General features: G+C 45.9%; 1 protein-coding gene across 4 annotated transcripts in view; it reads left to right on the top strand.

Annotated features, from left to right (window-relative positions):
• Positions 1 to 794: 794 nt before the first annotated feature.
• The window catches only part of LOC119393625 (hemicentin-2), a 225,890-nt gene continuing 201,202 nt past the window's right edge, over positions 795 to 25,482 (top strand). For all 4 annotated transcript variants that reach the window (XR_007416349.1, XM_037660734.2, XM_049416299.1 and 1 more), the window contains exon 1: positions 795 to 1,771. Coding sequence is in view for 3 of the 4 variants with exons in the window: in XM_037660734.2 (XP_037516662.1) it covers positions 1,666 to 1,771 (106 nt within the window). In the remaining variant the exon portion in view is untranslated. The remainder of the gene's footprint in view (positions 1,772 to 25,482) is intronic.

Below are 25,482 nucleotides of genomic sequence, written 5' to 3'. Positions count from 1 at the left end.
CGCTGGAACCAACGCTTCGGCAACGAGATTCGTCTTCAACAGTTCCTACCCTGAACAAGACAACTTCTCGAAATGTTGAGTCCACTGACCATCCCTGTTAATCAACTTGACAACATTGTTTAGGGATGTATATGCGGCTTGGTGACCGAAATTTCAGGTTACTGCACGTAAGGTTGTGAGCAGTCAACTTATTCTCAGGGTCATCTTAATAAAGATGGAGGCGATATTCTCGATTTAAAATCGGAACTGAAAAAGTTTAGTTTGCTCTCAGGACTATGGCTCACAGGTTTTCCATACTTACACTGCACCGCCTGTTTTGTCATTGCCTCTTTAGACCGCGGAAGACATTCGTTAAAATGAATACAATCCTACCACCGCGTATCGCCCAGATAACTTATTCACTCATTCACTCAGTGCTATTCGACAGATCAAACAAGGACATCGCTATCGCGTGTGGTGCACTGGTATCGCTCCGCGAGAGCGAGGCAAATCGAGCGCGCACGTAAGGCAAATCACGCCGGCCTCGTTCCCTGCGGCGTGCCCCCCGCATCCACTTCCACGAAGCTCACTACGTGCGCACCAGGTCAGTAAGTAAATGAAGACACGTTGGCGCGAACCATACGCCCGAGAGCACGTCGTTTTGGAAGAGCACTACGCGGCCGTCCCGCCGCCCTGCGCACCTCGCTTGCACTGCGACTCGAGTCGGCTTTCGGCTCCCACCGCGCGTTATCGGGGCGGCGCTGCTCTCAGCGAGGCCCGGGAGCCACGGCTGGTGGCGCAAACATTTGAGCGAGCGCGCGCTAAAAGGCTCCAGCCGGAGTCCAACTCGTCCAGAGAACCCGTGGCGCCTGAGAGAGGGAGGCCGCCTTTGCCGCCGCCACGCCGATTTGCGATGCGCCCCTCGCTCCGCAAAGTTGGCTTCGGGTCGCATCGTCGCGGCTCTCTTTGAACGCTGCCGCCGCCTCTTTGGACGTCCGTGTCGGAACTGATCTTGCCACTCGCTCTGCACCCTCCTCATCCCGGAGCAAGCCGCGTTCATTTCGCGCTCTCTTCGTCGGAGAGTCGCGAACATTGAAGTGTGGGGCCTCCGTTAGGGGCACTTCTTGTGGTAATACTTCAGGAGTTGCGCTTGCTTGTTTGCTTGCAAAGAACCCAGCGAAAGCAGCCCAGGAATTAACGCTGCTTCGAGGCGTGCCGCTCGCTTTCTGCGCACAATTGTGTGATTTGTTGGAATAAGTGTCGAGTGGTGCGGCGCGACGATGCCGATTGGTCATTCCTGGAACCTCGACGAGAAGAACAACCTCTAGGATTATTGTCACGATAACCCTGTGCGGTTTCTGTGCTGCTGATTGTACACCCTGTCACCAGAATACCGATATCATCTCAGAACAGAACTCTCCAGTGACCGATAATACTGTGTGTGATCGCGTGTCTTCCAGTGGCATGGGGACGGGTTGAGGGCAGAAAAAGTGTACCATCGTAATCGACATTTTAGGAACGGGATAATGACTGGCCGGAAAGAACTTGCAGGACTGCTGCCGTCAGTGTCGTCGACGCTCATCGCGTCGTCACTTACAGAACACGTCGGGCTTTAGTGTTACAACTTCTTCGCTCAGTCGCTGCCAGCGTGCGGTGAGTCTTGCGACCGCACCTCATCGGCAGGATATGTCGACGTCTTTTCTGTGCTCGTGGACAGTGCTGGCGGCGGGAGCGGCGATGCGACTTCTGTTTCACGTTCACATCTCGGCCGCGTCCAGTGAAGGCATCATAGGTGAGACACTAAAGTCGTTTGGTTTCTACGCTATGAATGACTCACATTCTCCCACTTTTGTAGGATCAGAATGTACTAGACATATTAGCTACTGCGAACAGCTGAGTTACATGGTGATGAATCTGGTACACACTTTCCTGCTTCGAAAGGAAACCCTCAGTGATGTGTCATTTTTTTGCATCTGTGTCAAGGAGATTAATTTCTGTACCATGCACTGAAACAATTGTGAATTTTATTTTATTTTAAGTGAACAGAAATGAACAAGACTATCAATGATGCGTGCATGTTTGCAAGCATCCTTTTGCTTGCAATGAGCTCCAAGTTTTGTAGGTATGTTTGACATTACTCACAACATATTTGTGTATTTCCTCATAATACTGATCCCAAAAAAATGATCCCAACAATTGTTTTTTGTAGAAAAGAAGAACGCAGAAATTTAGGTTTTCTGAACAAATTAGCACTGACCATTGCTACGCAAACTTCAATTTGTGCTAGCAACGAGGACTGCATTATAGCTAATTCTGAATACTAATCGCAATGTTCAATTGCAGCTAACATATCTACCTAATCAATGAAAGTGGACGTAAATGGCATACAATATTGCCCGCTTCACTGAGATAGGTTTAAGATAGATTCTTATAGCAGCCAGAAACTTATCAATTCTAGAATGTATTTGGTTTAGACAGGTGAAACTGAATTTGCATACAAGCTCATCTCATGGGCGTTTGTGCCACATTCAGCCTATTATTGAACCTGACAGGTTTATAAGGTGTTGTTCGTCTAACATGTAACGTGGCGCATATTATCCTGGACGACTGTTCAATAAAGCGCTGGTACTTGTGGCGCGTACCGCACACGTAGCGCACTTTTGCCAGCCTCATTTATCGGAAAGCGATTCCTTGTATGGGACACTTTAAACATACAACGACGCTAAAGCTTAGATGATCTTTATAAGGGCTTTATCACAAAGACCTGCATAGGCTGATCTTGAAAGAGTACGCACTGAATTCAGTGTCTACATTGAAAGTTTACACGATCTTTTGTGAAAGCCTTTGTATGAGCTTCTTAAAAGCCTTTTCACCCCGGTAATGAGAATTAAATCGAGGGTTCCGAAAATTGCCCGTGTGGACGGGTGAACTTTGAAAAATATGTTCTGCTGAAATATTGTTCGCTACTGATGTTCTTTGTTTTGGTTCATTGCGACTGGCTTCCGCTCGCATATGCATCGACACCCGAGCGTTCCCAGTGGCAAAAAGGCATGTTTGAGGACCTAAATGGAGGCATTTTATGTCTCAGACGTGCAAATACATACGTACATACATACATACATACATACATACATACATACATACATACATACATACATACATACATACATACATACATACATACATACATACATACATACATACATACATACATACATACATACATACATACATACATGCATACATACATACATACATACATACATACACACATACATACATACATTTTAATGGCTGATATTAGATCGTCATTACGAATTGTGTCTCTCCTATTGGAATATGGCTCGCCGCACGGCAAAAACATGATCTTCACTTATTTTTTCTTGGCCATGTCATGTTAGAGACATTTACAGCTATTATCTCAGCAGTCTTTACATAAATGGCAAACTGACAAATATATAAAGAATGATGACATGACATGATAAAACTCTAGCGCATTAAAGTGACTGTTAAAGAAACATGACGTTCAAACTTTAATACGGAGCATACACATACAAAAAGAAGAGGACGCATGTTCTTATCACACATACATTTCCTGGAATTTTTCTGGAACATAAGAGACCTATTGATAACTGTATAGAAAACGCTGTGTGCATAGCTCCCTCGGCAAAGCAGGTTTAATTGCCGATATCATGGCGGGTACCATGATATGGGGCAATCAATTTTTGGTTAGACGCAGGTGTCCGCAATGACGATTAAAACTATAATTTGATGAGCAGCCCATCACAAAAAAGAGCCGCACATCAGCTTGCTTCCTTAATGGAGCATCCAGTGCTGGGAAATGCGAAAGATAACAGAGACAACCGTGGCACTGTAATAGCGAATGGAAAGACCCCGACCTTTCAGTTCTTATCATGACAGAGTGTTGTAAATGTCTCTCCATAATGCTACTGTAATGCAGGATGGTTAGCGGTTCACCCAGAGGCGTCGGATTACGATCGCGCTATTTTTTTTTCCATCGAACGGCAATCTTTACTGCAATCTTGAATGAGAGCTTCATCAGTCCGGTCACGAAATTGAATGGCCGGGAAACTCAGAATGCACTGCAGCGGCTGTTGTATGTTCTGCGTGGGCAGAGTCGAATGAGCGGAACGTTATTTGCGGAACCAGCCGCTGGCTCTCGAAAAAAAAAACAGTGTGAGATTGTTTTTTTTTCGTATTCTTTGAGAGAAGTGATCTTTTTTTCGTGCGGCATCCTCCATTACGGTTATTGCTGCAATCCATTTAAAGTTCTTGTACATTATTTGGTGAGCTCTCCGCTCCGCGCGCACACAGAGCGTACGATTAGATACTTATTAGTTTTTGAAAATATTAGTCTGTATTGTTACAAGAACCATTTTTACAGCGAAAGCTGTTATGAGATCACAACAGCCGTTTTTGGCGCCGTAGTTGTCCGCCGCCGTCGCCGCCGGTGTCCGTAACCGCTATCGCGCCAAATAAGAAAAAAGACAGAAATATATCCAGGATTGAACGCGGTTTGAACCTCGGTCGTCTGTGTTGGAGCCCAGTTTTCTACCAAAGAGCCATGCCGGTGCTTGAAACTCCGTTGCAAAAAGATCCTATAGCGCTGTCATGTCGGGAAGGAACCACATTAAAATATGTAATATATCGTAGTATAAGAGCAAAATAACAACCAGGCATCACACAACGCGAATTATGTAAGCAGGCGTGAAACAATGCGAACTGCGCAACGAGTGGGTCGTTGAATGCTTCCAACCCATTACAAAGGGCTCAGCCATAAGTCTTCGTCATCAGCCGCCGCATCAACAAAGTGCACATAATGCCTTACAGATGTGTAGCCGGTACCTCGCTTCTCTTCAAAATGACGAATAGTGGTGTAGTCGGGACTTCCCAACTTCATAAAATTATGATTTACGGCGTAGCGGGTACCTTGCATGTGTACTTGTATTAGTAGCCCCAAGAGAGCTTACAACGGGCTCTAAAATGGCGCTCTTCGAGCCTTTGTTGTGACTGTGCTGCGTTTTTCGCGCAGGCCTGGCGTTTCTTAAAATGCGCGCGCCACGCAGAGGTGAACGTATAGTAGATTTGATAACATGTTTGCCCGTGGCTTTTATAACTGTCTTAAACTTTGCGAAGAACAGTCTGAATTAACAAGGTTTTACGTATGGAAGCATCGACACAGTTGTGACGTGTCGTGGTTTCGTTGTTCTGTACTTTCTTTAAATCACGTAATATGCGTTGTAAGATATATATATATATATATATATATATATATATATATATATATATATATATATATATATATATATATATATATATATATATATATATATATATATATATATATATATATATATATATAACGGGGTAATAACTCCTATAGAATTTATTACCGGTTAATAATATGGACACATATTGTTAGGCAGGTCAGTGTTACTATATTGCAATTACACAAAGCGCTTCCTCCGTAATACGTGAGAAGCGCAAACACAGAACAAGGATAAAATTTAAACTCCTATCAAAATCATTTTCACTTTACACACTCCAACAACACTTACATAGATAGCGAAACGGCTCAAATGGCCTATAGGAAACAAATTACATCCCTGCACATTAGCATCAAGGATGACAGTGAACCAAAATTAGATTAAAAAAAAACAAGTAAAATACACGTGTGACATTATCTGAATTTTTCTATTCTACACATCATGAGAAGTACGGAAAAGTGATTGTTATAACAAAAGAGCTGCGTTTGTATTCACATATTGTGTTCTATTTTGCGGATGGTTTAACTGACTAAGCATGCCACTCGGCGTTAATTTTTCGTACATAAAAAAGCTATATAATCGTTTCTGTGCACATAATTATATCTTGGAAAAGCTAAACGAAAGAAAGCAGCAGCGAACGAGCGGAATATTGCTGTTTTCTTTTTTATCCTCTTTCACACTAATGCACCGTTATTTTTTAGCGGAGAGGATCGCTTCATAAACCTTCTCAGGTTACGGAAAACCGCTAATTTCAGGGAACCGCCACACCAATTTGCAATTAAGGCTGCTGAAACTTAATGAGCCTTGGCGGCATCTCTTTATTAATGCGCCGATTTTTATACAGGTCATACACAAAGAGAAAGGCACGCCAATGGCGCAAGATGAAAAAAATGGAAGCAAGTGCAACGCGAAAACGAAAACTAGAGTAAAAAAACAAAAGAAACTTGCCGTGAGGTACGAAGCCAATCGGCTGTTGCTGCTCTGAAAAAAAAAAAACACGTAAACCATAAAGAAAAAGCGTACGTAACAAAAGTAGGACACCGCTTGTGGCAAGCTATGCATAATCTCCGGAGAACAAACGCCTGTCATAGGAAATGCTTCCCCTCTTCCATCTGTTATTTCCTTGTTTACTTTGCCTCGCCATGCAAAAGTACCTCAGGCACATATCTAATATTCATGGCGAGATTAGCCTATACTCCTGAACACGCAATTATTTGTTCACTTTATTTACACCGTTTTATTTTTATGTGCAGAAGTTCTTGCTCATACCGGTTTTTTGCTACTATACGCGCTATTTTCGTACAGGTAGGGGAATAGTGTAAGGTTCCAGTCGCAATGCCCATTTGAACAGAGGGGCACTTTTAGGGAAGGAAGGCACTGGAGATGGCTGTTATGTATTATTTGTATCCGGCAGTATCCCTCCCGCTCATATATATATATATATATATATATATATATATATATATATATATATATATATATATATATATATATATATATATATATATATATATATATATATATATATATATATATATATATTTATATTTATATATATATATATATGCATTTTTTCCTGGACGATCTCGACAGGTCGCCCCGCCATGGTGGTCTAGTAGTGATGGCGCTCGACTGCTGACCCGATGGTTGCGGGATCGAATCCCGGCCGCGGCGGTGGCACTTTCGATGGAGGCGAAATTGCCTGAGGCTCGTGTACTTAGATTTCGGTGCACGATAAAGAACCCTAGGTGATCGAAATTTCAGAAGCCTTCCACTACGGCGTCCCTCATAGTCACATCGAGTTTTTGGGACGTTAAACCCAAGATATTATTATTAACTTGACAGGTCGGCAACAAATTCTCGTCACTTATTTAAGTCTTTGCTTCTGTCAGACAGAAAATCTAGGGGAATAACTCATTTCCGAACAAACTACCAAATAGCCACGCCGGAGCTAAAAGATCTGTTTGTGTTTGAGCGCTCAGATAAGTGAACTTTTTACAAGAACACAGCAGAATCCTAATTTTACTCTGCCACGTCGGTTAATGAACTTATTCTCTTTAGAAATTTGAAAAGATAATTCGGGCATGAGAAACTGCGTAATTTTTTTTTTGTGCGACGAGCATAATTAGATGAGTAAAACTTGCGAAGTTATCAGAACATGTCACGACACGTGCAGTGAACTCATATGAATGCTATTGAATTCGTACTTCAGCCATCATCCGAGACAACTAGCTTGAACATGGCTTACCTGTTAGTCTTTCTGCAGTGAAAATTATTGTGAACTGAGCAAAAAAAGAAAAAACAACTTGGAGGCCGCTTGAGCTTCGCCTTGAAGAGTAGAACGCGATAGCGTAATCGGGCCCCGTGTGCGTCGCCTTCTCAATTGCTAGCTGGGCTTCGGTTATCGGTGCATGCCTTAACCGTGCCGCAAGACAACGAACGTCTTTGCGCGTAACACTGGCCATTTCAAGCTATCCTAGAATGCCTACTGCAAGCACATTGCGCAGTGCCCACTACGCCATAATTATTCCTTTTGCGAATCAGCGAAGGGCCCACTACGCGTCAGTAAGGCAACACGCAAACCTACGCAGCTGCTCGCTTTGTTGATGCGTTTGCTGCTGATGACGATTAAATATGTCTGAGGGCTTAGTAATGGGTTGGCCTTTAAAACACCCACTCGTTGCGCAATTCACATCTTCTGACGCCTAGCGCGATTCTGTGTTTCTACCACGCAACATTAGATGCGTTATGGAGACTCCTGCCACTAAATTACATTCATATGGTGTGTTTTTCCGAAGCACTTTTGAACAATGGCGTGGCTGTGTGTTAGAACACCTGCTTGCCACGCAGAATGCCTGTGTTCGATTCTCACTCGAACCGAAGATTTTTATTATTTATTTTATTTGAATCTTTCTCGATTTTCGGTCACGGACAACGCTGATTTTGCGCTCACAACCAACGACGCCGGCACCGACGCCGACACCGGAATTTCTGCAAAACGAGCTCTTTAACGTGATCGCGTTAATATGGTGAACGTGAAACCGGCGTTATTGATCTTTCAGTTGGCTAAATGTGCCTTCTTTAGGAGTGCGATTTCAAGAATGTCGCCTAAGCACAGCAGCACAAAACAAATCTTGATACGCGACTCTCATAAGAGATTCTTGTTTGTTTGTTTGTTTGTTTGTTTGTTTGTTTGTTTGTTTGTTTGTTTGTTTGTTTGTTTGTTTGAAACATCAATTTTGTAAAGTCAGCTATCGCGCAAAGTGTTCAGGTAAGTTAATGGCGAAACGCGGGAAACATTGAAAACAGTGTCTGTTTGCATAGTTATCTCATTTAACAAGCAAGAACATGAAATATTGGGATTCCGGGATGGAACTTCGTTGTTACACGTCAGCATGTCCACTTGAGCAACGTGCATGGTTGTCTTTCGTTTCAGAGAGAAGTTACGGGCAAACTGGTAACTTGTTTCATGGCTGCGCTAAAAACACGGACAACAAAAAGACGTACACACGACGGGCGCACGTCTCTCCTGTTGTCAGTGTTTTTAGCGCAGCTATGAAACAAGCTACAAGTTTGCACCAACTGGCCCAAATGCAAGCATCACGTGCAAAACATGTGAAATAATTAAGTTAAGAAAGAAAAGGCAAAAACATATAGCGCAAGCATATTTACACGACCGTATCTGTTCAATAAGAGCTGAATGAAATATGAGGAAGTGTTTATGTTTACAAGAAGCCCGCGTGGACACTTTCGATTTATGCAAAGGAGGAGAAACCGCGTTCTTCTTTCCCAGCAACGAAGAAGAAGAGAAAGAAAAAATTTAACTGCGGCGAAGCGATCGGAGATCACTACCACGTTCTAGGCGAAGCTTGTGCGTCGAAGCAAAATACTCGTCGGGAAAGCTCGTGATATGAAACGCAAACGACGAGAGAACGGGTAACAGGAGATCAAGAAAACGCCTCTGAAACATACACGCCCGAGCCATATTCCTTGCTTGCTATATATTTTCCTTAAAAGAATACGCATCAATAAATGCACGTGGAAGCGGGAAGATGAACGGTGGGCAAACACAACAAAACGATGGCGTCTCGCGGCAGCCTCAAGTAATCGATGGAGCCGGCGTCTTTAACGCGCTATAGAATATCGATGATATCCTGTTCCCTGGTACTCGTACCGCGCATTCACACCAAGGCGCTCCCCTACCGTGTTGGAAGAAAACTGGCGCTTGTCCAACAGCCATAAACTTGGTGCGCGCCAGCTTCTCTTCTTCCTTCAGCTGCAGCTGGCTGACATCTATACGGTCACTGCACTGTGGCTGCGTGTGGTCGTTAAACTTTCAAAGTTCCCACCGGTTCAATTTAATGTGAAAGTTGGCTGCGCAAGGACAGGGCGTGAACAATTATTTAAACAATATACTTCGCTGACTTATCTCAGTCTGAGTAACCGATACATCAAAGAAAGCAAAGCTGTTGATGCTACTTTTCAAACTCATCTGACGTAACTAGCACCTCTTTGTTGCTCAGTTTTGTTATTCATAATCTTCGCAGCCTTCACGTGGAAGTTAGACAAAAAAAATGCTGAAGAGAACCATGATAACTATTCTTGTTAGTTCTCACTAAGGGGGTCGAAACATTTGTTTCGGGACGCGTGCACAACAAACAATAGGCTGCTAATAAAAAGCGCAAAGAGCCTACCTATTAAAGTAAGAGGTACGTCATGTAAAGCTTACAATATAACCAGTCCCCGTTACGTTGCTAAGCAAACTTGCTACTCTGGAAAACACTGCGTTGCGTATAAAGCACATCGTCGCATGCCAAGTCTTCACGGCAGCACGAAAAGCGTTGCGGAACTCTTCTTTTACGACTTCGCCGTAAAATTAAACCCTCGGTTTTTACGCGCTGTAACCAAGATGTGATCATTAGGTGCGCCGTAGAGGGGCGGCGAACTTCGGTTTCACTTTTACCGGGTGGGGTCTTTTACTATACAGTTAATTTGTGTACGTGGCCGTATTCAGATTTCGTTTTCTTTTTAACCTTGGAAATGCAGAGGCTGAAACGAAAGCCGCGTCCACAAATACGGAAGCTGCAACACAGTCACTGAAGTAACACCAGAGAAATATATGAAGCCGAATGAAAAGAAAAAAAAGTATAACCTGAGGATAACTGTTTGTAGTGCCCTGTAAACTAGATAAACTGTGAACTGTTTGCCCGGCCCTGGAAATTATATAGCGAAAGGTAAAAGGCGTAGAAAAGGTTGGAGAAAAAGCAGTGAGTAATGAACGACGTATAGCCACGTAGCGCTTTCACGCTATTTGTGACAGTTGCCACAAGACACTGCGTAAAGTCGTCACCCAGGCATATATGGTCTCAATGCCCCGACGAGGAGTACAACGTCACACAGTGCACAGAATTTATTTCTCGAGTGTGTAGGGAAGGCGGTCTGCCACTTTCACAGCGGAATTCTCGCGATTATTTTCTTCCCTTTTTTGTATGTATTTCTTTTATAAGTGCCCATAGCTCTACTAAAAGACAGCCGCTATTTCTAAAATATTGTTACGGGTACGGTTGAATTATGTTTATTTACATGGCGAGGTTGATGGTCAGGTAATGATGGCGTCGGTAGGCTCGACCAGTTCACGTCCTCTTCTTCTTTTTCTCGCTCGGCTCATACCCGTTTCAATATCATTTTTTTTTCAATTGATTTGAGGTTAATTTTCTTTAGGGAGAAAATATCCAAATGTAAAAGGCTTGCTTTTGTTTCAATTAGTTGTTCAAGAAGGGTCAATTGCTCAAAGAAGCACTCACTTAGGCCTTCTCTCTATGCCTCTGTTTTTTTGTTTTTTTTTCTTTTTTCACTGAAAGTTGTCCAAAAGAAAAGCGCTAGATTCGACCTTATCGCGTTAATACAAGGGTGCAGGCATCTATCAGAATGTAGTGAAGCGACGTGAGGTCTGACACAGCGTTGTCAAACGCAATTTATTTGAAGGCGAAATGAACTCAAGGAGAGCCCCTTACTAAATGTCAGCGCGTGTGCAATATATAAATATTTGCGTCAGAAAACGCCGCCTTCTAGATGACTAATCATCGATGGTATCAAGTTAAGCGTAACCGGGTCTGACACGCCAGAGGGCAAGTCGTTTTGCAAGAGCGCTCGTTACAAGCCGCGAAGGATGTAAAACAGAACGCAATCCCATATATATGCCAAGAGGCGAAAGAGCGAGCGAGACGACAGCGGAAGGGTAGCGCGCCAAAAAGAAAGCTGGAGATGCAAGGAGTAAACAAGAACAAATTCACAGACAGTAAAAGCCAGATGCTCGCAGTCGAGGAGGGGGTGGTGCCGACGATCGTCTGACGTGCCCCGGCCTCGCTGGCTGAAATATATATTTCCCCGCGACAAGGGTGAGGCGGGCGTGCGGATCCTTGACGGGCGCCGCCACGGAGGCAAGAACAATGAAAGAAAGAGCACCGGTTGTATAAGGCAGGGGCACCGTCTCACAGGGCCAAGGGCGGCCGACATTCGACGAACAAACGCTGCCGAACAATGCCCCCACGTCAACCAGCACGAGAAGAACGGGAATAGAGACGGCAAACGGGCAAGGGCCTCCCTCCGTTTCGCAGGCATTCCACTCGCGTGCCGTGGCGAGTCAGACCAACATGCCGAAATGCAAGAAAGAAGGGGGGAGGGGGGGGGGCGAAAACTCCGCGGGAAAAAACGAGCGATGCGATCGCGTTGAGGGCGGGAAAGCAAATGTTCGGAAACCATCTCTTACGGAGTCGAAAGGGAGAAGATGGAAAACGGGTTTCGCGAGGTGTCTATTTATATACAAACGAGATACGGAACATAAAGGGAATGGGGAAAGGCGTAGAAACAATAGCGGAGATAAAGAGGAGACAAAAGCGCGCCCAACGCCTCTCGCGGAGCACAGAAAACGTATAGAGCTGGGATTTCGCCACCACGTGTCAGACCGTTTGCCTCACAGTCCGCCTCCACACCAGTTCCCCGGATGCCTCTGGTTGAAACGTTGTGGGGGTGAAGGGATGGCGGCAACAAAGGAAATGTTTTGCTCCAGTGGGCCACGGGCTTCTTCGACTTGCTTGCCTGGCATTATTTTTTTTCCCTTTATCATTGGCGTAAGCCAGTACACATGCACACTATTTCCGGCCCTTTGTTTTTTACCCTTTCGTCTCTTCAGTTGCCTCCTCTCTCACGGCTCCTCCTACATTTCCAGACACAGTTCCCGCCATCCGATGGACCTTTTTCGCCTTTGCCGTTTCGCGCGTCCGAAAGCGCGCGAAAGATTGTACGTGACAGAAGCCATACACGAACACAGACAAGCGCACGCACTCACATAAAGATAGAGGGAAAGAAAGAACAATAAATGTTGTGGTGGTTCGCGCTGTGACATCGCCGGAGCAAGCCGAAGACAGCCAGCCGCCGATGCCGCGAAGCTGTGCCGATGTTATTTCCATCTTTGCGTTGTACGCCGCGCCGCCACCAACACGCGACAGGGGCGTACAGCGTTACAAACGCTACGCGTGTGCCACGATGCCTTATGGTCTGTTTGTATGGCTGCCGCCTCGGCGAGCGGAAAGTTGGAAACGGGACTGCCTCCGCTACACGGGAGCGCTGTCTAATAAAAGGGGGCCCCGCTAGCTGCCGAGGGGTTCACGCTTGCGTTCACCTTCATCTTCTCTCTCTTTCTTTTCTATTGTCTCGTAATCATCTTTTCGTCTTCTTCTTTAATAGGAGAGAAGGATGAAAGAAAGCGAACTACGACGCCTTGTTCTTTTGTTCTTGGCATTGTCTTCCGCCCTACACTACATGTGCCGAGAGAACGAGAGACAAAAGGAAGACCTAGATAGAATAGTTAAAAGTAAAAAAGCATAAAAAACGGAATGAGGGTGCGAGCCGCCGGAATTTCCTTCTGTCCCGTCGCGTAAAGCGCGACCATTATTACGTTATTCGCGCGCACGCTTTATGCGCTCGTCCTACCCTGAAGCGGAAGGCACGTAGTTTTTGTTAAATTTTTTGCAATAAAAAAGGGCGTTTTTCATTGTTTCGTTTGAGAAAGCTCTCTTGACGGCGCCGTGAGGGGCTCGAAATGGTGGTTGCGCTGGTGTGCCCTGTCTTTAGAGGAACACAGACTTCGTTCGGTGGATCATGGTTATATCATTGCGCTGTCAGTGTTTTACAGAAATATGAGTCCTTCACTGTTATTCTGTATTAGCGTGTGCGGTTCTATTAGTCGTCCTGTCTTTCTTTCTTCATTTCGCTATTCTTTTCCTCCCCTCCCTTCTCAGTGTAAGATAGCAAACTGGTTGCGACCTGGTTAATTTCCCCGCCTTTCATTTGCCATTCGCTCTCTCTCGCTCAGCCGACGTTTCGACAAGCGGACTTGCCTTCTTCAAGGCTGCAGCCTTGACGAACACATGTCCGCTTGTCCCCTGTTTACAAATTTCGCACTCTTATTTCTCGTCACTTCTTGGCATATATATATATGCTTTGCTCTTCCTACGCTGGCTCTGAAACCATTAGCACGTTGTAACGTCCGTGTTTTGAACTAAGCCCCGGAAGCGTCCGTTAAACTTGAGGAACGGCATTCTTGCAAAGCATAGCTTGAGAACAACAGTAAAAGGGCTGTGGCAGTGTGCCCGGGTAATTAAGCGCTCTGTCACACGTGATGTAATATACGAGGACGCCTTTGTTTCCTTTACGTGGCAGAAATTGTCAGGTGTAAAATAATTTCGCGTTCGGAGCCAAACTTTCCTTCGTCTTTCTTTTTCGTTTTCTTTTTTCTTCCTTTTTTTAATGAAGCTGTACCGGTGCGCAGCTTGTCGTTCTGGACTCTAATTAGCAATGTTTACGCTTTGACTTATAGCAGACTTTTTGTATGGAAGTTGCATGACGTTTCCGCAGCGTCAGGAAGCGGCTCCCGGTAAACAAATCGTAATTCGGCAGTCCCACGTCTGGCAGCGTCAACGGTTTTATTAAATTCCAGACGCGTTGCGCAAACATGCCCCGTGAAGTTTCGAAGAAAGAGCAACAAAAAAAAAAGGGGTGCAATTTCGAGTACAGCACGCTGGCGGACGCCGTCGATTCCAAGTGTTTGCCTTTCGGTTTTAAAGCAGAATTTTTTATTCTGCTTTCTTGGAAGCATTAATTTTTTGTGCTTCATATTCAGGAATGCCTCGTAAAAGCGTGGGCTTGATCGAGCCGTCAATAAAGAACCCAAGAAAAAGCACCTGTCAAACATGAGCTTTTATTGATTGCTGTTCTTTTTTTCAGACTACTAAGCTCAAACACGTCGCTTTGGCTGCATTTATCTCTCACCCACCCGCGGGTCCAACTTTTTCATGTTACGTGAATGAAGACAAGTAAAAATAAGAGAAAAGCAGCAGACATCTGAAAAGGATACGGAACCCGGAAGTATACGGTGTTGCGAACGTAACAGAAGTGCTTATCGTAACTTCCTAAACGCTTTCAAAAGAATCGAAAGGTTTCCAGCGCTAGCGCGCGCGCGCCATCACCTTTTGTACATTCATAGTCAAACATCCATTTCGACGGGAAACGAAAACAGGCGAGGGCGAGGCGAGGTTTAGTGAGCCGCAGAGAAAACTTCGTGTGGAGGGAAAGTGAGGGGAATAGAAAAGAAAGAGCGAAATTGAAAGGTAGCTAGGGTAAACGTGAGATATAGATGCCTGCGAGAGTCCAAGGGACGAACAGTTAGATGGGCCGCGAGAAGAACTGCCGCAGGATTCTGGAGGGGTGTCGGACTCGGGCATCGTTCCGATGCTTAATGGGCGACCGCCTCTAATGAAAGGCTGAAGCAATTTCCGTTCGGAGTCTTCCCTCCCTGAGCTGATCGTGGGGAGGGGACAGATACGACGCTAGATGCAGGCAACGAATGAGTGGCCGCATTGAAAGCGGCGGGTGAGGAGGAAAAGAAAGAGAGAGAGGTGCATTCATGGCTGGCTGTTCGCTACTTACTACGTGTCTGGCGATGCGCGCTTCTCCGGCGAATGCGCCAAGCAGGCGGCCCAAAGAGCAGGCGGAGGCAGAACGGGCAGTTGCGGCAGCTGAAAGCGACAGAAAAAGGAGAGAATCGCCGGCGATGCGGCCGTCGAGTGAGCATTAACGCCGGCCAACGAGGCCTACGTGCCGGTCACGCGGGGCACGTTTGTGGCAGGCCATCTGTCAGCGTCGTCGACTGCATCGTGTCCCAGCTCTTTAACGTGACTGCGCGCTTCCGACAGCAAACAATGCGCTCGACCGGCTCCTCTCGGCGCCACGCACGGACGCCGACCAGCGCGCGAGCACGCTGCCAATTCGCTCGCGAAGCGTCCATTTGCGAGCCGAGTTCTACAGGCTCCCGTAGTTGGTCCGCACCTCGGTACTGCCACGCGTTTCGTGTTTGCGCTTTCAGTTTGCCGCCTGGCTGGTTGCCGCTGCTATATACTCTGTGGCTAGTGTGTTTTGCGGTGGACGAGTAAAAATGAGGACCGCGAATGTGGCCGCTTTACGGTGGTTTCTCGGTGTACTTAAGGGAAAAAAAGGAGTATGCGCGTCAACGCTTTCTTTCCTTTCACTCGCACTGTTTAAATGACGTGGTTGTTATTCCATGGCACGCCGCGTTAGTAGTTTCCCACTTTTGTAAGCTTCACAAATTGCGTGCGTGTGTTTTTCATTTGTGATCACAAATGAAAAACACACGCACGCACATACCCACACAACTGACATGCGTTGCTTCTATATCCATGAATAAATAATAAAACCACAACCGAGATAAGTATAAAAGCTGTCTCTTAACACAGTGATGCACAACAAAATGCAAATTCGGTGACTGTCAAATGATACCTTGGCCTGCCTGTCTGTAAGATTTACATAAGACGCGCGCGTTGAACTAATAACATACCGCAAAACAGAAAAAAGAAAATGCGAAAGGCGGTCTAAACGTCTGACGCTTATATTGGGTTACTGCTTGAAGTTTATCAACTAAACGTAGATGTACTCATGATCGTACCCACGACAACAATTACGAAAGAAAACGGACACTGACCATGATAGTTTATAAAACCAACGTCGTTTAGGCGAAACATCTTAGCCGATAAGGCGTTTCGCGTTATCTTTGGGAATATCGTTTCTTCATCTCATGTAAGACATCACCAACTTCGGCAGTTTTTTTTTTAGTGCCCATTTGTCTTAACTCCAACCTATGGCAACAAACCAAACGCTCGTATAGTTGATTTTCCTACCTCATATTACAGCCCCCTCGCCTCTTGTCTGCTGGGATTTGGCAAACTCGGTATAATTTCTGTACCGGTGTTGTACTGAGGGCATAATTCACATATGCTGAACATAGGGCTTCGAATGCAAGTGATGACCACTGCGAAGAAGTTAGTACTCCAGAATTAGTAGACAAATAGCAAGAACAATGCATAGGCGCTGGGAGATATATGCAGGAGACCTGTTGTCCTACTATTTTTTCCTAGAAAGCACCGAAGCAATGGTACACGGAAAATATAAAGCTAATACATATTGCTGAAGCCACAATATTTCTCCTAATTTGGTTCTTTTATATATGCAGCCAGAGAGAAACAGAGGAGTGAGGAGTGTAGAAGGTGCAGGGAGTTTAACTACGCTATGTCTGGTATTGCTACACTACGCATGCGCGTGTTGAGGAGAGTGGGAAGCTTCAAGTGCAGAAGATTGACGATGCTCATGAAAACTTTTCAACTTCCTTCCAAGCCTCTTGTTTCGATATTTTCATTGTTGCCGGCATGTTAAGCCTCACCGGCGTGGTTGCACGCCATGCTTCGAAGCGTGCAACGACGTTAGCTTAAACGTTCGCGAGCACCTGAGGTGGCGTAGAGTTTTAAGGCCAATTTTCCGCCTCTGCGCTTAAGTACGGTCGCACTTAAACTTAGCTCGTTGCCTCGTCCTCGCAACTCAGGCAAATAACTGAACTTGTCTTCTTTATTTTAAAATCGTATGTCTATAATTTAGTAGAGTTTGGTATTTTCGGCACCCTGGCAAGAGGCATTCAAGTTAAAACTTAAAAAAAATGTTGTGTTTTAACTTTTATTTTTTTTATTATTCTGCGAGTAGGGGTTTCCAAAACAAGCCTTAGTGCTCACTATGAACTAAATGGTGTCCTAACTGTGTGGCGCCTGAACACTGCGAATAAAGTAGGAGACAATTTTCATAAAGCACTCTAAAGAGAAGAAGAAGAGGAAGAGCAGAGGAAGGCAGGGAGGTTAACCAGAAGTTTGCATCCGGTATGCTACCCTGCACTGGGGTTGGGGAATAGGGGGTTGAAAGCGAGAGAGAGAAAATAAATAATAAGAAGAAAACAAAAAAAAAACAATCACATCCACACACACACAAGAGCGTTCCGCTCAGAGGCGCTCTGACAGGCCAGTGGATCGCAGGAAGGCGAGTAGTGCTTGTAAAGCCTTCTTCTGCGACGTTATGTCCGGACGATGGCGTAAAAGTCTTTCTTCTGATAGAGGCTGGTCGTCTATCTTGTTGAGAGCATGGCAAAGAGATTGTCTCTGTGTTCTATACTTCGGACAGTCACACAGAACATGCCGAATCGTTTCTTCGTCGCCGCAGTGTTCACAGGCGGTGGAGTCGGCCATCCCTATGCGAAATGCATACGCATGGGTAAACGCGACGCCCAGCCATAATCTACAGAGAACGGTAGCGTCACCTCGGCGAAGTCTTGATGGCAGACGAAGGCTTAACGTTGGATCAAAGGTGTGTAGTCGTGCATGCATGAAATGTGGCTCATTCCAATTTGACATGGTGCATTGGCGAGCGAGCATGCGGAGCTTCCGAGCAGCGTCTGTCCTAGAAAGAGGTATCGACAGGTCGCGGTCCTCTGTATGGGCTGAACGGGCAGCTTGATCGGCCCGTTCATTGCCGATAATCCCACAGTGACTTGGTAGCCATTGAAATGTAATGCAATGTCCTTTCTCGGTGAGGTTGTGGAACATCTCGGCAGTCTCAAATACCAATTGTTCGTGCGGACCGCGGCGTAAAGTCGACAGTAGAGACTGCAGTGCCGCCTTGGAGTCGCAGAAAATCGTCCACCTTTTTCTCATTTGGTCGTTAATGAAAAGCAGCGCGGCGCGAAGCGCTGTGAGCTCTGCTGCCGTCGATGTTGTTGGGTGAGCCGTCCTGAACTTGATAGTTGTGGCGATCGTTGGAATCACGACCGCCGCTGTTGAACTGCTCGGTAGAACGGAGCCGTCAGTGTAGACGTGAGTCGAGTCGTGATACTTCTCGTACAATAGAAGTAAAGCGAGCTGTTTAAGAGCTGGTGCTGACAGATCTTGTTTTTTCTGGACGCCTGGTATTGTCAGGTTGATGACTGGTTGTTTTAGGCACCATGGAGGAACCGAAGGTCTCGCCGCCGGTGTGAAGCCAGTCGGTAGAGAGTCGCCGTGTGCGGTTACTGTTCGGCAAAAGGAGGTGCGTGGTCTGTCCGCTGGTAGAGAGGCTAGGTGGTGGTGTGGTGTCCGGGCAAGATGCCTTATGTGGGTCCTCAGTGCTTCAACCTCAATATGAGTCTTTATGAGGTGGTCCTTGGCGAAGGCTATGGTCGCCGCTGTTGAAGCACTTTGAGGCAGGCCTAAACAAATCCGGAGGGTCTGGGCCTGAACACTCTGTAGCATGCGTCGACTTGTCTTGTTTGCGTTAGTTAATGCAGGCAAACTGTATCGCAGGAAACCGAGAAACAGCACCCTGTACAGTTGTAACATAGCACTGGGCGACATTCCCCAAGTCTTTCCAGCGAAAAACTTGAAGAGGTGAGAAATGCCTGCCAACCGCTTTTTCAGGTACGAGACGTGAGGACTCCATGATAGTTCTCTGTCTATTATGACACCCAGGAACTTGTGTGATCGACAATACGGTATACTTTGACCATTGATTGATACACTGTAGTTAGACATTGGTTTGCGCGTAAATGCCAGAAGAGCACACTTTCCGGTAGAAATTTCCAGGCCTCGATCACGGAGGTACACAGCAACTTGAGTGGCTGCTCTCTGGATTCTCGCTCGCAGCTGCAGGCGAGTTACCGCAGATGTCCAGACGCAGATATCATCTGCGTAAGTTGACAAACAAACAGTGCTTGGCAGGTGTGTATGGAGAGCAATCAGCGTAAGATTGAACAGCACAGGGCTGAGCACACCGCCCTGGGGAACACCACGATAACTGTAATGTAGGGAAGTGTCCCCGTCCTCCGTGATCACAAAAAAGGATCGCATGCAGAGGTAGCTGCGTATCCATTTGAACATTCGACCGCCCACTCCGACGTCTTCTAGCGCGGCAAGGACGGCTTCATGAGTAACGTTGTCATAGGCCCCTTTGACGTCGAGGAACAAAGAAGCGCAAAGACGCTTGCGGCCTTTCTCGTGCTCCACGAAGGTGATTAGGTCGATGACGCTATCAATTGATGATCGACCACGGCGAAAGCCGGCCATGGTACCTGGGTAGATGTTATTGTATTCCATGTACCACTCCAGGCGTCCGAGGATCATCCTCTCCATCACTTTGCCCACGCAACTTGCCAATGCGATCGGACGATAAGATGCCAGTTCCAGCGGTGACTTGCCAGGCTTCAACAGTGGTACCAAACGACTTGTTTTCCAACTTAAGGGGAGTGTGCCCTCCTGCCAAGATTCGTTATATAGCTCAAGCAGAGCAAGTCTCGCGCGCTCACCCAGATGACACAGGGCTCTGTAGGAGATTCCGTCAGGTCCTGGCGCTGACGAACGTTTACAAGAAGCGAGCGCTGCCTTCAGTTCTTGGATGGAGAAGGGGAGGTCCATGCGGGGGTCACGTGGTGGTGGACAGCTGTTCGAAAGTTGTAAACTGTCGGGTGCTGTAAGTTGTCCAGTTAATCTGGCGCAGAATTCTTCTGCTACGTCAATATCTGGTCGCTTTTGGTAAATGCCTAACGCCTTGAATGGAGACCTCTGAACGGGGGATGACCGCAAACCTCGTACCGTCCTCCATAGCTGCGATAATGGCTTACGAGGGTCGAGCGACTCGCAGAAAGCAGTCCAGCGTTGGAATTCGACCTTATCCAACCGGCGCTGGATCTTTTTCTGCATACGTCTGGCAGTCCGTAAATCGTCAATGGCCTTCGTGCGTCGGTACCTCCTTTCAGCACGTCGCCGGATTGCGCGAAGTCTCTCCAACTCTAGGTCGAAGTCCGTGAATTTCGAAGAGCAGTTGAAGGTACGTACAGACTCCTGTACAGTGCTCTTGATTGCCTGTTCCAAGTCTAGTATGTGGTCTTGACATTGATCTTCCATTCGAGACTCAAATTTCGTCCAGTCCACTCTTCGTATCGTGTCGTGTATCTTGGAAGGTGACAATCCTCTAATCTTGACGTATGTGGGAATATGGTCACTCCCATGCGTTTCTATGTCCGTGAACCACCCCGCATGCCTCACTAAGCTTCGTGAAACAAAAGCCAAGTCGAGACAGCTGCTGTATGTGGAGCCACGTAAAAATGTAGGACTGCCATCATTCAACAACAAAAGTTCATTATCGGAGGCGAAAGACACCAAATTTCTGCCTTTCACGTCGGTCTTCGGGCTTCCCCATAGAGTATGATGGGCGTTAAAATCCCCGATGATAACACATGGATCAGGGGCTGATGATAGGATATCTCGTAATCTTTTATGGTCAAACCGACTTGATGGTGATAGGTATGCGCCCACAACTGTAATGGTAAGTCTCTTCTTTTTCACTCTTAAACATACATATTGATTATCATCATGAGGTGGTACAGGCTGAAGGATGTAAGTGAGATCGCGGCGAATGAACACCAGAACCTTGCTTCTTTCAGTAATGGCAGACGACCTCAGATAAAGAAGGAGATTTCTGTTCTGAAACAGATGGTGAGAGACAGCTCAACTCACAAAGAGGCAGCGGAAAAAGTGAGGCGAAGACGACGTCGCCGTCGAAGGTCGTCACGAAGGACAATGTCGCATTCAGTGAGAAAGTCCGTTCCTCCGGTTCCCAGCGCGGCAAACACCAACGCCGCTGAAAGAGAGGCTACTTGTAGATCTCTCTCAACAAAGGAATGGCCACCACTTAAGGAAACGCGACCAGTAGAGAAGCCACAGCAGAGGGAGCCTCAACCACAAGAGCAAGATGCTACAACGGCATGGCACACAGATCACCAAGTGGTAGCGATTCTGCGATCATGTTGTTAGGCAACATGAAGACGACGTCAGCTAGAAGTGCCCTTCAAGTACTGGACGCTCTCAGTCCGGTGCTGGCAGCCCTTGAATAGACCATGGCTCAGTCACCGATGCCTTTCAGGGATGAGGTCCGGAATGCAGCAATATTTCAGTGGAATGCCAGAGGACTGAGATCGCGCATTGCTGAAAAAGCACTCTAAAAAGTATCGTGATAATATACGGCCTCACTTGGACGACTAACTTGTTTAGCTTCTCTTTTTGTACTTACGCACGGCGCGCTATCAGCAGCTGCACTAAATGGCCCAAATAAGTTTAATACTCTAATGTGCTCGAACAAAAAAAAAAAAAAAGGAGCGTAGCAGCGCGTTCCGAAAGCAGGGAGGTTTTTTAATAGCTGAAATAATACTAACGTCACGAGCAGAATGCTTACGCCTCATGAACTAGCATGCTTACTTAGTGATCATCGTTAGTTAGTAGGCGCTTGCACTTAACGACACTGAGCTTCGAGATCCAGCGGCGTTTCAAAATGTGCGACGATACTACCACAGAACAAACATCCCTTGTGGCAGCGTCTATTTACCTCGTGTTAACTCATGTACAATAGCTTGCTTTCTCCAGCTAGCAGAAATGCTGTGTAATCTAGCTACCTGCAATAAATAGTAGAACCGTACAGCAATTGAGCACATCTGCGAATTAAAAAAGGAAAGAACGTTACGAATGGTGTAACTGAAACTTAACCCTCGGAACATCGTTTTTCTTGAGAAAAAAGGCCTCGAACTTGTTCATTTTATCAGACAGCTTGATTTTGCTTCAATCTGTGCTTGAGCAATGCATAAAACTAGTTACAATGACTAATGTATGGTCACGAATGGTGTAACTGAAACTTTACCCTCGGAACATCGTTTTTCTTGAGCAAAAAGGCCTCGAACTTGTTCATTTTCTCGGACAGCTTGATTTTGCTTCAATCTGTGCTTGAGCAATGCATAAAACTAGTTACAATGACTAATGTATGGTCATTAGTGATACCAGTTGGTTAATCTCTCTGTTGGTTACACAGATAAATGCACGTAAGAAGTGCAATCGGCACGGGACCAGCGCTGAAGAAACACTTGTCGATTAAACGGGATCCATATGCAAGAAGGAGGAGGAGGAGGAATAAACGTTATTATCAACCAGCAATTTAAGTTCCTTGGCCTAGGCCTCCCACGTGCGGACTTCAAGGTCTTGCCTCTTCGCCGCCTCGCGGGCTTGCTGGATGGCCCATAGCTGATCGTCGAGCAGGGAGCTGCGCAGGGCAGCGCTCCATCTCGACGAGAGGGTCTCGGTAGTAACATTCTGGTACTGGACGGGACATTCCCACAGCATGTGAGGGAGCGATGCTACCTGTGTCTTGCATATCTTACAAATGTTCGTAGTGTATATGTCGGGGTAAATCTTGTGAAGAATCTTCCCTCCACCTAACCACAAGTTATGCCGAGCTCAGGCCACTACCTTACGCCTGCTACAAACAAACTCCTACCCGTCACTTTCCTATATGCAAGAAGCGTCTTTTTTTTTCTTGCGCTAGGAATATCCTTAAGAACAGGTCTGAGCCTATGTTCCTAATGTCGGGCGATTGCTTGAAATAGGTACGTGTCCTGCCGATGACAAGATGTTACGACAGAAAAATTTTATTAAATATTCTTCGCATCTGATTTTGACATTAAAACAATAAAGTCAAGCACGGGTTTATGCTATATTTTCATCTGGTGCCTTTGTGTCACTCATTCTTTTATCTCCACGCAATCAATACAAATTGCATGTCATGTTCAGAACACGATCAACTTCTTCAGAACGGCGAGTCATCGTATCATACTGTTAGAAAAAGAAGAGAAGCAAGCCCTTGTAATGGAGCGCACATTAGGAGAAAAAAAAAGTATATGTAACTATTTTCGGTAAGTATTGACATGCCACGTATATGACTCAGTTTAAAGAGACACCTTAAGTCTCTTTTAGGTGCCACGGTTTTCCTTCAAGGGTATAATCATTTCCAAAGAGAGCTCACGTGCATATTTAAAGAGAGTCCTATACGTGGCAAGTCCTGACTAAAAAAAAATAGAGTCAAAAGACTCTGAGAGCAGTAAAAAGTCAAGACACACTTTGATATTGTATAAATTTTCTGAGCGTGCAAATAACTTATACACGCCATTCTTCCCCCGGTGTTTTCTTGTCCTACATTTTCTGCACTCGACTTTGCCCCAGCGATTTCGTTTGCTTTACCCTATCCACTTACCACGCTTCTCTCGTTGATACTAGCACAACGAGTCCTGTTTTTAGCTCTCCAGAAAGACGACATTCCCTAACTGACGTCGCGTACAGGCGGACAACTGCTAAATTTTTATCAGCCCTGTCGTTCGGCCACCAAGTGCAGCACCAACGACGCCACGTCCCCGCGGCGCAAACACAGCCGGACGCGTATGGACGTTACGAAAAGGCCCGGGAGCCACAGCGAGGGCGGCCCTTCCATCAGGACTCGCCCGCAGCAATCTTTTTCGGGGCCGCATAACACTGGGCCGCTTCGTCTTCGGGGCTGGGATTCTTGCTGCATGGCGTAGCTGTCGGTTACGTTCATTACATTTGCTTTATCCGTTCTAGTGAGAGAGGGAAAAATGACGCCAGCGAGAGAGATAAGGCGTGCAGTAGTCGAAGTGAAGCAGCAGGCACAATCCACGCTGCGATGCACGAAAGAAGAAAAACAACGAAAAGGCGACGCGTGGCAAGAGAGAAGGAGCGAAGGAGAGGAGACGAGTGGCTCTTCTTGTTTCATCAGGCACGGATAAATGGGTTTAGCCTGAAGGGGAGATAGAAAAAGAAGACAGGCAGCAGACATTGAATTCGGTCTGTTCCCATTCTCCTCATTTCAGTTTCTCTCTCTCTCTTTTGTAAATCTAATCTACTTTTTATCAACGCTTTGTTTTATTTGAAGCAACGTATGCCCCGATTTTGATCCATCTTCTTTCGGTTTCTTTCGTTTCATTTTCCTCCTTGGGCAAGCCCTACTCTTCCCAATTTAAACGGAATCAGCTTTTTAAAAAAATAAAAGAAAAGACATTTACAGAAACAAAAAAACCACCGCAAATAGATTCGCAGGAAGCGGGAAAAGGCCGCCTTTAGTATGGCTGGAGTGGCGCAAGAAGAAATATCTCCACGTAATTTTCGTTTCGAGAGGTGGTATTGTTTTGCCCGCGGCTAGGCACTCACGGGCTCCCCATCTTCGCGCACGTTGCCCGCCTCTTTTTGCTTCCACGGCGTGAGCGCGTAACCGATGACGCGGGCTTCCAAAAGTGAATGTAGTGGGTTATTATTCTGTGGCCTTGTTCTTCTTCAAGCCGTTTGTTTTGTGCTCGGAGTTTCCGCTTCACGGTTGCAACACTATTTTCTATCAGCAGTGCCGGACAGAGGAAAGTTTCTGCGTGCAGGCAGACGCAAAGAAAGGGCTGGTAGAAGGGAAGCCTTACCACAACCTGTTTCCCTGGGTTAAATAACACTGTCTTGTACTAACCGCAGTTTTTTTTTTCTTTGGGATTCAAAACATTATTTATGTAGGATCTGCCTTTTTGCTTCAGCTAAAAGGCGGGAAGAAAGTAACGGCGCCGTCGCTCGACGTTTACTCAATCTTCTACATATATAGATCAGCGCTCATCATTTCGGTGTTATTCATCGGTTCCCCGTGGTGGTCTAGTGGATACGGTACTCGACTGCTGCCTCGAAGGTCGCGGGGTCGAATACCCTCTCATGCGACCGCATTTCGATGCAGGCAAAATGCTAGAGACCCGTGTGCTTACATTAAGGTGCATATTAAAGCCCAGGTGGTCGAAATTTCCGGAGCCCTGCACTACAGCGTCTCTCATAATCATATCGTGGTTATTATTATTATTATTATTATTATTATTATTATTATTATTATTATTATTATTATTATTATTATTATTATTATTATTATTATTATTATATTG

Source organism: Rhipicephalus sanguineus, chromosome 5 (assembly GCF_013339695.2).
Source record: "Rhipicephalus sanguineus isolate Rsan-2018 chromosome 5, BIME_Rsan_1.4, whole genome shotgun sequence".
Classification (NCBI taxonomy): domain Eukaryota; kingdom Metazoa; phylum Arthropoda; class Arachnida; order Ixodida; family Ixodidae; genus Rhipicephalus; species Rhipicephalus sanguineus.
Note: the sequence above shows the minus strand (reverse complement) of the source record. Positions and strands in the feature narration are given on the sequence as shown.